Source organism: Lygodium microphyllum, chromosome 28 (assembly GCF_053477565.2).
Source record: "Lygodium microphyllum isolate KBCC chromosome 28, Lygodium_microphyllum_v1.1.10, whole genome shotgun sequence".
Lineage (NCBI taxonomy): Eukaryota > Viridiplantae > Streptophyta > Polypodiopsida > Schizaeales > Lygodiaceae > Lygodium > Lygodium microphyllum.
The window spans coordinates 40,005,631-40,019,797 of NC_141162.1; the positions used below are offsets into that span (position 1 = coordinate 40,005,631).

General features: G+C 41.4%; 1 protein-coding gene across 1 annotated transcript in view; it reads left to right on the top strand.

Annotated features, from left to right (window-relative positions):
- Window positions 1-2,344: 2,344 nt before the first annotated feature.
- LOC148011379 (uncharacterized) overlaps window positions 2,345-14,167 on the top strand; it is a 38,175-nt gene continuing 26,352 nt past the window's right edge. Inside the window, exons 1-2 of the mRNA XM_087670594.1 lie at window positions 2,345-3,411; window positions 3,515-3,570. Of these exons, the coding sequence (XP_087526720.1) occupies window positions 2,350-3,411; window positions 3,515-3,570 (1,118 nt within the window). The 5' untranslated portion in view covers window positions 2,345-2,349. The remainder of the gene's footprint in view (window positions 3,412-3,514; window positions 3,571-14,167) is intronic.

The window sequence follows — 14,167 nt, forward strand, 5'->3', positions numbered from 1 at the left end:
ATTCTACTACTTTGATACCCAAAAATCAAAAGAGCAATCCTTTCAACACCATTTTCCATTCAAACTTATCATTCCACTTTAATTTTAACTACAAAAGAAAGTGCCCATTTAATTGAAGGAATTCAAACTGTCTACTATATTTGACAATGTTGATAGTTGCTTCTCCTCTCTAGTTGTGCCCCATAATCTTGATATATTCTAATATCCTTTGCTCCATACCAATATCTTTGAATATTCCCTTAATCTTGCTATAATTTTATTCCTCTATGTGATAAAATGGTCTTCATGAATGGAATGATGAGAAAGGAGATGGAAGAGGGATAGTTTGCAACCAATATATGCTAAAAAAGATTGAGAATGGTGTACCAAATGATTAGCAATCCTCCTCCATGTTGACACCCACAATCTTGCTCTCTTTCTCTCTCTTGAACAACAACTCTTCACAAGACAACGCCTCTTCTACTTCTTAATTGCCCACTTGTTCAAAATTTTAGCTTTCATACTTGAATCGATTATCTCTTGCACCCTTCCACATCTCTCACCTATTTTTGACCCTACCCATAGTTCTTTAGCCTAAATTCTATGCATACATACTAAATTATATTCGCATTTTCTTCCATCTCAAAATGTCTACCACTTCCATAAATCTAAACATGCATTCATCTTTTACTACTTACTAATTATAATCTCTAAAAATTCTCATCTAAAATATCCTAAACTCCTCCACTTCTACTCTATAATTGCATCATCAAATATCGCTTTGTGACTTAATTTTATTAAATTTTGTAAGAAATATTGTGTAATACATAATTGGAACCATCTAGTTTGCATGAATAATCTTATAAAAATAGCTCTAAATTAGCATCTATCAACACTTTACTGATGATCATAATTTGGCAACAGGTTGTTTACCTTCCTTCACTTCTAAGCATTGGTATCGTCTAGTTTGACGTCATCCAATATGCACCACCTAGTCAGTCAATTTGCATGTCCTCCTCCTCCTCCTAAGCATTGGCATCATCTAGTTTGACACCATCTAATCCACGACACCTTGTTAGTCAAATTGAATGTTTGGTTTGATGTCATCTAATCATCGATGCTTGATTAGTCAATTTGGTCTCGTGTAGCTTCACAACATGGTTTTTTGTTATGCATTTGGATTAAAGATGCTTGCTTTCTGTACATGCGAGAGAGTATAGATATATGTGAAGTTAGACTCCTACCCTGGCCCACTCGATAATTTTGCTTCCATTGAGTCTACAACATGGGTAAGTTCTAGAAGATGTTATCGAAGCCAAGGTCTATGACTTTGAAATTACATAAATGGCTAGAAAGCACAAAGGCAGTTGGAGTTGAGTGGTGAGATAGCTACCTTTGCTTGCAAGCATACCTAATGCCACCACAGGCCATGAGCCTTGATGGCCCACATCACCTACCCCATGAACATTGGAAACCGATCATTGCCGTAACACCTTTTCTTGACAAAGCAACACCTTTTCTTTTACCTCTATCAGATGTCTTGCTTTCCTCTCTCTCTCTCTCTCTCTCTCTCTCTCTCCTTTTTTCGTGAAGATAATTGAATTAGATAGTGAATATTTACATCAGACCATCAAGTCAACATTCTCTTTGTATCTCTTACTTTCTATTACATCAGACCATCAGGTCAGCATACTCTCTCTCTCAGCATGTCAATGAAGGTGAATTTTGCAATGATGCAATGCCACCCACCTCTACACTTGTGCATGTTTACCTCCTAGCCACCCACTGCTATTGGTGCAATGCTTGCTAGCCTTTTGAGAGAGGGACCTCTCTTGAGAGTGGCTTACACACACACACACACACACAAAGTTTGCTGAGAGAGAGTGCAGTCTCTCTATCTTTCCTTTTTCTTGAATTTTCTTGAATATAAACACTCTTCCTTTTCTTGAAAACCATTTACGTAAAATATAATAGATATGCACAAAGAATTGTAAGTAGGTGAAAACTCGAGCTCCAACACTTTGGTTGGGGGTTACCAAACCAAACCTTCAAATAATACATAGAATAGATTAAAGGTTAAATTTCTACAAACCTTGAATGGGCAGGCCAGCGGGGTTGTAGGTTGAGTTTATGGGGTGCTCAAACCCTCGGCTATGCGTCTCCTTTGGTATATCAAAGTATCTACTCGTGTCTAAGCCTCGAACGGGCAGGCGCCCATGATTTTTGAGTTGGACGCCCGGAAGTGCCATTCTTATATTAAAGTATCTACTCGTGTCTAGGCCATGAACGGGCGGGCGCCCATGATTTTTTGAGTCGGGCGCCCAGAAGTGCCATTCTTATTCCAACTCCCTAACAACCTGTCCATCTGTTATGAATGGAGGGGGCCACATGGAACAGCCTTCGCCTTCTTCAACGACTCGGGAAGCTTTTCCCGCTTCTTCTCCACCAAACCCCAGCCATGGCGCAACCAGCGATGGTGTTCTGGAAGTCACAGGTGAATCTGTCGCTGCCGTTCCGAAGACGAGGTTTAAGAAAACCACCTTCGCCAGATTTCGTGACAGAATTCTTAACCGTAGCAGGAAACGCAGCCAAGAAGAGGATGCATTCATCCCCATGGAAGAATCATCAGTCGAAGAAGAAATTACCACCGATGACAGGAACGAGTCTCCTTTTATTGTCATTGCTGATCCTGTTCAGGAAGATAAGAGTCAGCCGCACGATGAGGGTTATAATGAACCTTCTGAAATAGAAGAAGATGAGGAAAAAGAGGATTGGGATGCTTCTTTGTTTCACGAAACCCTGCAAGATACGGATTCACATGTGGAAATTGCAGGAGACTTGGAGGAAGTCTTTGTGGAACATCAGATAGAAGACAGGCCTCGTAACTCGTCTTGTTCAAATGACGTGTTTCCTTCTCCTACAATTCCCACTGTCGCTGAATCTGAGGTGTTAGACAATTCTCTTATGGCAGATTTACATGGCAAAGATCATGATTTAGGGATGGAAATAGAGGAACCTGCAAAAGAAACTTCACCACTTGAAGCTGGGTTAGTACATCTGCAAGAGGTCAACACCTCAAGCAATGCTCAATGGAATGTAGACATAGAGCATGCAATTATAGAGGATGACGGTTCTGTAAAGGAACAGAACCATAAGATTGTTCTCTCAGCAACATACGAGGGATTACAAGGAACGTTAAATCAAAACCATGAAGAGACATGTGAAAAAAATGGCATAAATGGAGTTGCTACTGACCTGGAGACTGTAGGATGGAAACTCTTGACTCAAGAGCCACATTCCACCTCTACTGATGCCCCTGGTTCTGACAAGACCTTGTTGGCTACTTCAAAGAGTCTAGTTGCAACAGAACCTGATATCTTTCTTTGCAGTATGAAACAGAAAAGTGAATCTAGACTTCAGAATCTAGAATTGGTAAAAGTAACACATGATGGGTTGATCTTTGCAATTCTTTTTCTCAGGTTTGCACATTGAATGTTATCTCTGCAGCATACTAAACACTTCCAACTTCTTTCAGGGTGACCTCTATTTAACTTCCAACTTCAAAGATGAAACAAAGCACTTGGCAACAGAGTATGATCTCTCTCTTTTTTTTTCTTTGATATTTACAGTTCTATTCTACTGCAAAACTTTAAAAAGCTTGGTAGAGGAGAGTTTGTTCACAAATATGAGAAGGCTGGTACCTATTGTTTCTTCTATTTGAGGGGTTGATCATGCAATTGAGCTGAACCTTGGCACTCAGCTATTCTCTTTTTTGTTTTTCGGTCAAAGAACTACACACGCACCATCCTCTTGATCTGCAAGCCAAAGCCATGTTGGAGTAGGTGTGCTTATCCTATCCAGAACCTCATGGTTAAAGATAGGAATGATTGATTAAAGACAAGAAAGACCTGACTGTAATCAACTATGCAGCTGTTACTAAATCTAGTTGAGTGCAGTTAATGCATTTTATTGCTTTTTCTGCAGCCATTTACTGATACCTTTTGCCTTTATTTCCAAGCTTTAGAAGACCCAAAGCACACACGTAAAATGGAAATACTCTCAACCCTCTGTAAAACCGTAAAAGCAAGTTGAATCAAACTCTCAACCCAAGGCTCGCATACCAATAGCATCAGCATTACAGTCCTCTACAACTCCAAAGCTAGTGCATAAGTAGAAGTTATTGGGCAATCCTTCAGGGAGACTAAGATTGAAATCTTGCAACCCACAAGGACAACTTCCATCCATGAGCCGTCTCCACACCTCTACAAACACGCTTGACATTGCTGGGCCTTTGACAGCAGCACACATGTTGCCTCTTCACCACCACCTTGTCAAACACAAATGCTACTTCCTCTTTCACTAACACCACTTCAGCCTTAGCTTCCCGAGCTCCACCAACTCAGCCTCGCCACCTCCATATTTGCAAAAGAACAGTCCTTGCACACCTTGGCTAGTTCATATGTCATTGTCCCATCCTTAGACATGTTTACACCCTTAGGAAAAAGCCTCACAGCATGAGTCTCCATTCATTGTCCTCTAAGACTTGAGCCTACATGAGGGAACTCCAAAGCCCAGCCAAAGTACTTAACATGGTGAATTTGTTATGTGTTGAACAAGAGCAAACATTGAACCTTCTTAATGTCTCACACAATGAGATCTTCCAAACCTTGATTGACATGCAGTGGGTTTAAAATGTGCCTGCTAGGGATTGTCAACCCATAACCGGAGGGAACAATTATTCTCAGAGATAAAAATGCCAAAAGCACAACTTCTTTCCATTTTGCTTCATGTCCCATATCATCATATTGCATGTTACTCGTTCTACATCCTTGTTTTGTGGTCCGTGTGGGCCCAAAGCACAGTGCAGGAGCCACCCTCTGTGATGAATGCCCTAAAGCTCCTGAAGTGTTGCACCTGAAGCTTCGGTAAGGACAATGAATGATCTTCTAGGCTTCTTTCTAAACTAACAATGTTTCATCAAGTACAAACGACTGTGCTTTGGTTCTCCTAGCACTAGTTGGGACATCTTTGACATGAAGAGCTGGGCCATTTTGAATGATCGTAAGAGGTTAGGAAATAGATGATGATGATGAAGCATTGTCCTTCAAGCAAACAGGGCCTCCATTGAAGGAGTGGCTTCATAAAGCATTAGAGGATCCCAAGATGGAGTGGTATGAGCCATCATAAGTCAATATGTGATGTATAGTGTGGTCAAGAACAAAACTAAGCACTCCAAGGTACTCTTCTGAAGTGCACCGGCTATGATACCATGTGGAAATATGGTAGGTTTTCCAAAAGAAAATGCAAAGTGTATGACCATGATTGAAACACAGTGAACACAAACACTAATGCAAAACTAAAAAATGAAGATAAATTGAATCAATGGAAACTGCTGAATAATGAATGAATGTGTATACAATGCTCAAGGGCAGAGTTGTCCAACAGCCGATGACTCACACGGAAGCAAGCTGAGGGCGATGTCAGAGTCTGTCATCCACCTAAGAGAAATCCTAAGTCTAGAAAGCACCAATCAAGGGATATAAGTGACCTAGCACACTTGCTATTTGTAGAGATGGAACCAACCAAAAGTGGGGGAGTTTGCTTATGGGACACTAAAGTGTACTAAGTGCATTTGAGTTTTGGGGCTGTTTATGACCTAATGAAGGTTTAATGTGTAATGCACCTTTTTTAGCTTAAGCAGCTCCACACAGCCACCAACAGTAACAAGGCATTCCCGAAGGACTACATAGGTAGGGAGCAGCTGATCGGAACACATCTGTTGCACATGGTAGCAACAACTAGGGTAGAGGCAACAAGGCGGTAGCTCATGATGAAGGACAACACCTTGTAGTTTGTGGAAAATAACTTGAAGAAGGAGACATGTTGGAGGGAACTTGGCACTAATGAGGGTAAAGATGAAAGAGGAGGAATGAAAGGGAGAAAGCGTTAGTGCAATTGAGTGACCCTTTTTATAGAACATTTTGAGCTAGTTGGCCTATTAAAAGGTATTTCATGTCATCTAAATTGAATAATTGTGCCTTGGGGCTGATTTAAGAGCCAGAGTGAGAATGAGAGATGCAACGGAAGCAATAGAGATTAAGTGTTGAACATTGAATAGAATGAACAAGAGTAGCAAGTTGTCGGGAATAAAGGCCCGGTAACATCCTTGTATAGTACACACACATTGTACATGTGAATGCACCTTTTGCATGCCCTAAGTATAAATACATTTTATTCTTTGTGTACCAACACATTGTTGGTACACTCTAATGGGCTCGTACTTTCACTCTGCTCACACTCTCTTCAACTGTCACACTCTCACGCTCACTCCAGCTCGACCTCCCCCTCTCTCTCTCTCTTTGCTGTGCCCCCTCTTGGTCCAACAACTGGTATCAGAGCTGTAGGTTCTGTGCACGCTTCTCAACGTCTTACCAGTCGAACATGACCAGCAGGAGAGCGACTGAGTATTCGTGTCGTGAACCAACAGGTACGTGACTGAGCATTCGTGTCGTGGACCGGCAGGTGACTTTCTGTAAGCGGGTGATAGGCAGGCAACCTTCAATAAGCAGGCGACAAGCAATGACCTCTGTGGGTAGCAGGCGACGTGCAGCGCGGGGACCTAGCAAGAGTCGCGAGGACTTGCAAGGCACATGCAGGCACGACGGCAAGGACAAAGTGGGCTGAAGCGTGCAGAGCAACGACGGGCGACTGGCAGGCACGTGCGCGACAAGCGAATGACGACGTCACGCAACAGGCAAGCGCCGCCACGCGACCCGCCTGACGGGTCAACAGACCCCTTTCCCCCTTTTTTTAAAACCTAAAATTCATTTTTCCTTAAATCCCTTTATCCTCTTCCTTGACGGAGTTCACGCGTGGAAGCACAGTTTCAAAATCTATGCAAATCGAGGTAGAGAATTTGGGGCTTTTCTCAGATTTGATCCCATCTAGGCCTGACAGTATATTCCGAGTCAAAAATTGTAGACATTGTGAGAAGTGACCCAAATTAATTTGGGGATTTTACCAAATTTGTCGGATTTCCACTCTTCTCGGCAAAATTTCCTGACATTGGATCCCAGAAATTTGAGGCTTTTTATGTATTGGCAAAGTTTTGCTCAGTTGGGTCAGATTGACTGACATTTATGCAATTTTGGACTTGAAATTTTGGGGATTTGCACATAATTTGGTAAATTTCTGCATATTTTGCTCGTTTGTTGGCTGGTTCATGTACAAGCAACAAAAATTTACTTCTAGTTGAGAAAAAATAGCAGTGCATCTTGCTGGTACAGCTTGTGCTTTTGCAGATTAGTGCATTTACTTTTGTGTTCGTAATAAAATGGCTGCAACTTCTTCCAGTTCACACATCAAGAGTTTGATGGAGATCAAACGGTTTGATGATCATGGCTTTGACCTTTGGAAAGACCATGTGCAAGGCATTTTGTTACTAAAGGATTGTGAGGATGCTTTGCAGGAAGATAAACCCGCACTAATGTCTGATGCAGATTGGGCCATAGTGAATAAAAAGATTGTGGCTTACATAAAGATGGGTGTCACTGATGACACTCTGATAGACATTAAGGGTTTAGATACAAGTTATGCAATATGGGAGAAGCTGAAAAATACCTATGAGATCACCACATCTATTAATCAGGTGCTTTTAATGCACAAGTTGGTGAATATGCGACTAGATGAGTCAAAGCCTGCAACTGAGCACTTGAGTGCATTTACAGGGATTCTAAATTAGCTCAAAGATGCAAATTTGGACTTTGATGATAAGTTGAGGGCAATCTTTTTTATCATGGCACTGCCTAACTCTTGGGAAACCTTGGTGGTTTCACTCAGCAATAACCCCAATCTCTTATATGATGGGGTGAGGGGTTCTATCTTGAATGAAGAAATTAGATGTATGTCTAGTGGAGAAGGTGGCAACTCAGCGTATAATGTAAGAGGCAGGGCTGAAAAGAAAAATGCAAATGTAGAGCAGAGAAACAGGAGCAAGAGCAAAGGAAAGGAAAAAAGTGACATTACTTGTTATCACTGTGGTCGGAAGGGCCACAAGAAACCTGATTGCAGGTATTATAAGAAGGAACAAGAGAGAAAGAAGAATGCAGGAGATAAAAAAAAGAAGGAAGAGAAGACAGATGCATTGGAGACAACCAAAAGCAAAGGAAAGGCCAATGTGGCCTCTAGCGTGGTCATAGAAGAGCTTTCAAATACAAAGGCTGATGTATTATGTGCAGTTGATTATGATACCCTTGTATGTCACATACAAGATATGCAGATTACCAAGTCTGATGTGATTGATGCACTCTTGTCACTTAATGATGGTGTCACTCAGACTTGAATTGTAGACTCTAGTGCCTCTTTCCATGTAACTACTTGCTTGGAGTGTTTTGCTATGTTCAACGCAGGCAGTTATGGAAAGGTGTATCTTGAAAATAACCATGCTTGTAGCATTGATGGAATTGACACAGTACACTTGTCTTTAGACAATGGTCAAGAGCTTGTGTTGAAAGATGTCTAATATATGCCTGGCATTAAAAAGAGTTTACTATCTGTTAGTCAGCTTGACTTGCATGGCTACACCACAATGTTTGGTAGTGGTTTGTGGAAAGTGAAAAAGAGTTTCATACTGATCGCAAAAGGAACCAAGAAGGACACTTTGTATTGTTTGCACTGTAAAGCCTTGAATGGCAAGTTTCTTGCAATTGCTAAAATTTGCAGCCACTTGGAGTTATGGCATAAGAGATTAGGCCATATGAGCCAAAAAGGACTTGATGTCCTTACCTCTCTGAAGAGGGTTGATGGAAAAGGCTCTAAACTTGATTTTTGTAATGAGTGTCAGTTTGAAAAGCAAATAAAAATTTCATTTTACTCTGGTGTCTCTCGTAAGTCCAATGTCTTGGACTTAGTGCATTCTGATGTATTTAGTATGCCCTTGAAATCATTGGGTGGTGTTGCATATTTTGTCTCCTTTATTGATGTCTGTTCCAAGAAGATTTGGGTGTACTTGCTAAAAAAGAAAAGTGAAGTGTTTACTGTTTTTAAAACTTTTCATGCATTTGTGACCACTCAAACAGGTAGAAAGCTAAAATGCTTGAGAACTGATAATGGGGGTGAGTTCACATCGACTGAATTCAAGTCCTTTTGTGACTTGCATGGTATTAAGAGGGAGCTTACAGCCCCTTACAGCCCTTCTTCAAATGGGGTGGCTGAAAGATATAACAGGACTTTATGTGAAAGAGTGCAATGCATGCTGTTCACTGCTAATCTCCCTCATGCATTTTGGGGAGAGGCACTCAAAACCGCGGTTCACATTTGCAACCGCTCTCTAAACTGGCTGTGATGCTTTTGTACATGTTAGGGATGAGCTGAGGAACAAACTTGACCCAAAATCCACCAAAGGCATTTTCACGGGCTAGTGATGAGGGTGAATTTGGCTACAGAGTGTGGTTACCTCAATCCAAGAAAACTATTCACAGCTGTAATGTTGTGTTTAATGAGGTAAAATTGCTGAAAGGCACTTTAGCCTCTAATGAAGATTTGAAAAATGTGAAATTTCAGAGTTTGCAGCCACCCATTACTTCAGAAAATGAGCCTCAAGGTGTTGTACCACAGGCTGAAATTGATGATCAACTTGTTATTTTTGGGCCAGATGATGATGGACAGCAAATAGGAGCACAAGGAGGTCATGGACAGCAAGATAGGCTTGCTGATTATGAAAATGCAGGTGCTGGAAATGAAAATGAAGGTGCTGTACAGCATGAACAGCATGCTGCAAATGGTTTACATCAACCAATAAATGCTGAAAATAATATACCTCTAGATGTAAACCCAATTCCTGAAAATGTTGATCATTGGGTATGCAGGTCTACACGCGTAAGAAGGCAACCACATAGGTTTGCCCCCTCCTTGCATTATGTAATGCTTACAAATGAGGGTGAGTCTCTTGCATACAAAGAGGCCATGTCATGAGTTCAGCAATAAGTGGGAGCTAGCTATACAGGAAGAGATTAAATCTCTATATGCAAATGATACTTGGGATCTTGTATCATTCCCCAAAGAAAGGAAGCCACTTCCAAACAAATGGGTGTACAAAGTCAAGACAATTGATGGAAAACCTAAGTACAAGGCAAGGCTAGTTGCCAAAGGATATGCACAAAAGGAAGGGATTGACTTCCAAGAGGTCTTCTTACCTATTGTGAAGATGACCACTTTACGTGTGCTTTTGGCTCTTACTTCTATTTTCGATTTAGAGCTGTATCAAATGGATGTAAAAACAGCTTTCTTGCATGGTGACATTGGTGAGGAAATCTACATGAAACAGCCCGAGGGGTTTGTAGTTCCTGGAAAAGAGCAGATGGTGTGTAAGCTAAAACGCAAACTGTATGGGCTGAAGCAAGCACCACGACAGTGATACAAAAAGTTTGACACTTTTATGCTATCTCATGAGTTTACACGCAGCCATGCAGATCATTGCTTGTACATGAAAAAGGATATAGATGGCAGCCCCATCATACTTGTTTTGTATGTGGATGATATGCTACTAGTTGGGAAAAGAAAAGACTAGCTTGGATGTACTAGACAGATTTAACATGGCTGAAGCTAAGCCTTTTGGGGTACCCTTACCTCCTTATCTCAAGCTTAGCAAAGCCAACAGCCCAAAAGATGACATGGAAGCAAATGCTATGAAGGAAGTTTCTTATGCATCAGCTTGTGGCTCTCTTATGTATGCTATGGTTGCTACTCGTCCAGACATTGCTCATGCAGTGGGAGTTGTTAGCAGGTTTATGTCAAATCCTAGCAAAGCACATTGGGAGTTTGTCAAGTATATTCTTCGATACCTTAAGGGTACACAAAGAAAAAGTATTTGCTATGGGCAGGGTGCACTTAATTTTCAAGGTTATTGTGATACAGACACGACAGGTGACTTGAACACTCTAAGGTCCACCAATGGGTATGTCTTTACAGTTGTTAGTGGGGCTGTTTCTTGGTGTTCCAAGTTGCAGAACATTGTTGCACTGAGTACCACTGAAGCTGAATACATATCAACTACTGAAGCTTCTAAGGAAGCTATATGGTTGAGTAGACTTGCAGATGATCTCGGCATGTCGATGGGTACTGCAATTTTGGGATGTGATAGCCAGAGTGTTGTGTATCTAGCTAAGAATACCATGTATCATTCACGCACAAAGCATATAGATATGCGATATCACTTCATCAAACAAATTTTGGAAGATGGTCAAATTACATTGACCAAAATTAAAACACAAGATAACCCTGCAGATGTTCTCACTAAAAGTCTAAGCAAAGCTCAGCACGAGCATTGCATTCGACTAGTGGGAGTTGGTTAGCTAGAGGTTCATATCGAACCTTTAAGTGGGAGGTTGTTGGGATAAAGGCCCGATAACCTCCATGTATAGTACACGCACATTGTACATGTGAACGCACCTTTTGCGTGCCCTAAGTATAAATACATTTTATTCTTTGTGTACCAACACATTGTTGTTACACTCTAATCGACTCGTACTTTCACTCTACTCACACTCTCTTCAGTTATCACACTCTCACGCTCACTCCAGCTCGACCTCTCTCTCTCTCTCTCTCTCTCTCTCTCTCTCTCTCTCTCTCTCTCTCTCTCTCTCTCTCTCTCTCTCTCTCTCTCTCTCTCTCTCTCTCTCTCTCTCTCTCTCTCTCTCTCTGTGTTGTGGCCCCTCTTGGTCCAACACAAGAACACATGCACTCAATTGAATGGAGAAATGGGCCATGGGATCCATATTGCACAACATGAGAAGATGAGTAGTACAAACCACATGGGAAATGGCTGATCAAATAAGTGCCTCCAATCTTCTTCCCACCAGAGGATGCAAGTATTCAAGATGATGTGCTGGAGAGTAGAGAGGAGGCCCATATATAGGCTGAGGAACAAGGCCTGAGACAACCAAGTCAGCTAGAAACAAGCCACTCAGGTGCCCTTCAAGCACCCTTTCAAATGCCCAATAAAAACCCAAATAATCCATGAAATGTACAAAACTAACATTGAACCTCAAATCAAGGTAACAAGTACAATGAAATATGATACAACAATGGAAAATAGTCCCCTAGGAACTATCACCATAACCCATACTACAACAAAGTTTTGCCAAAAACTTATAACATCATAGTATACACAACAATGAGAATTAGATGGAACCATGGATACCCAAGCGTGGGCATAATCAAGCCACCACCAACATACCTTGGAAAGACACTAATGTTGATGTCGATCATACCAATCCCTGAATGCAAAAGTAGAAATAGCTGAATCTTAATGCTTGTCGTGAACCATCTCTATAGAAAGCACATCATGACCATAGATTTCATGCCTTCAACCAAACTGCCAAAGGGGTTCCCTAATGTGAAAATGAATTAGGAGCAAACACCATTGTCTAACCTCCCATCATGAGGTTGAAAGGCAAACTGCCAAAGGGGTTCCCTAATGTGAAAACAAATTAGGATCAAACACCATTGTCTAACCTCCCATCATGAGCTTGAAAGGCAAACTAGCTCTAGGATTTGAGCCTACTACACTGCAGTTGATGCATCAGCATGTCAAAAGCATGCTCAAGATCCACCACTTGAATAGACATGTATGTCCCATCTCCACCACTACCCTTTCACACTCTCTCTAGCTCGGAGAGTTGTGAGGTATGACATCACCACTAGGGCTAGGAAGCATCATCCTACGTAATGTATATATGATCCAATTGAGACCATGTGGTTGTATGTTGTGCTGAACGAAAAGTGAATCCCGAGGCTGATGGAAAAAGCCAAGACTAAAGGTCTTGCTTAAGAACAGCCAAAGAAAAATCATCCCTAGCATGACACTCTGGTGCATTCATCATCGGGTGTTTAGAAATAAACTGTGAGGGATCAATACACACATTAAAATCCCCCATCAACAAACCTGGTCTACCAAGCGATAAACATTACATTTAGTCTGTCCCATAGATCATGTCTAGAAAGGGATCACTCAGGGCATAGAGCCCAATCAGCCATAGAACTTCCCCTTCAAACAAAATTTCGATCACCAAAAAGTGGCCATGTACATCATTCTTAACAAGGACCAGCTGAAATTTCTCATGAACAACCACGAGCATATTGGAGTAATGCATTGCAAAATCCTCGGTATAAAACAAGCAAAACCCATGGTGGTCCACAATTTTCCCTACTTCGCCATGACTCTTATGCTCAAGAGCACATAATACATCCCATTTATTTTCGTGCCATGTCATGTTGCTTGCTATGAGAGAAAATTCCACACATTTCAAGTGGCAATCTTCGAATGTATCAATAGAAGAATGATCAAGGTCAAGGCTGATTTCGCCTCAAATTATGTTTTTTCTGCTAAAATCTTAAGGGTTCCCTCATCAAGGAAATAAGCTAGCACTACAAATGAATTTAGAACCTGATGCTCAAATGTGGAGGTGGAAGGATGATCCCCCATCTTTGGAGCAAACCAAGAATAACAATGATCCCAAGGGGTAATCACCTTACCTCTTGTATCAAAAGAAGTCAAGCAGGTGGATCCCTTGAACGATCAGTAGATACTTTCACAGTGGCAGGTTTTTGAGGGATAGAAGAAACCATTTCATTAGTAGTATGCATGGAAGATAGCTTATCTTTCCACCATACATACGTAAATTTAGAGTCGTGAAAAGTGCTAGGCATAGTAGCTACAATGTCAACATTAGCATTTTTGCCTCTTTTAGAACCAGCCATGTTCAAGTTGGTCTGCAGGTTGCATGGGTTGTTTCCCTTTATTCACATTTGTCTGCATAGATGCCTCATCATCCTAAGGGCCTCAACCATGAGACCTCATCATCCTGAGGGCCTTCAATCATCCTGGTTGAAGGCCCTCATGATCCTGAGGGCCTTCAACCACGAGACCTTCATTGACAACTGAGGCATCTGGAGCTGCATTTTTTCCTACTCGTCCATAAATGCCCCAACTTTCCTCAGGAGAAACAATGTGCGGCAAAAGTGCTCCATTTCAAGTGAAAATGCAGTGCAGGCATTCAAGGATGATTCAAAGGCAATTAGTTAGGCCTTTTGCAAGAAGTATCCCACAACACATATGGTTACAATTTGTAGCCCTCAAACTGGGTGGAACCAAGACAGTGCCAATAGCTGCCATAGCATCCTTCAGCAG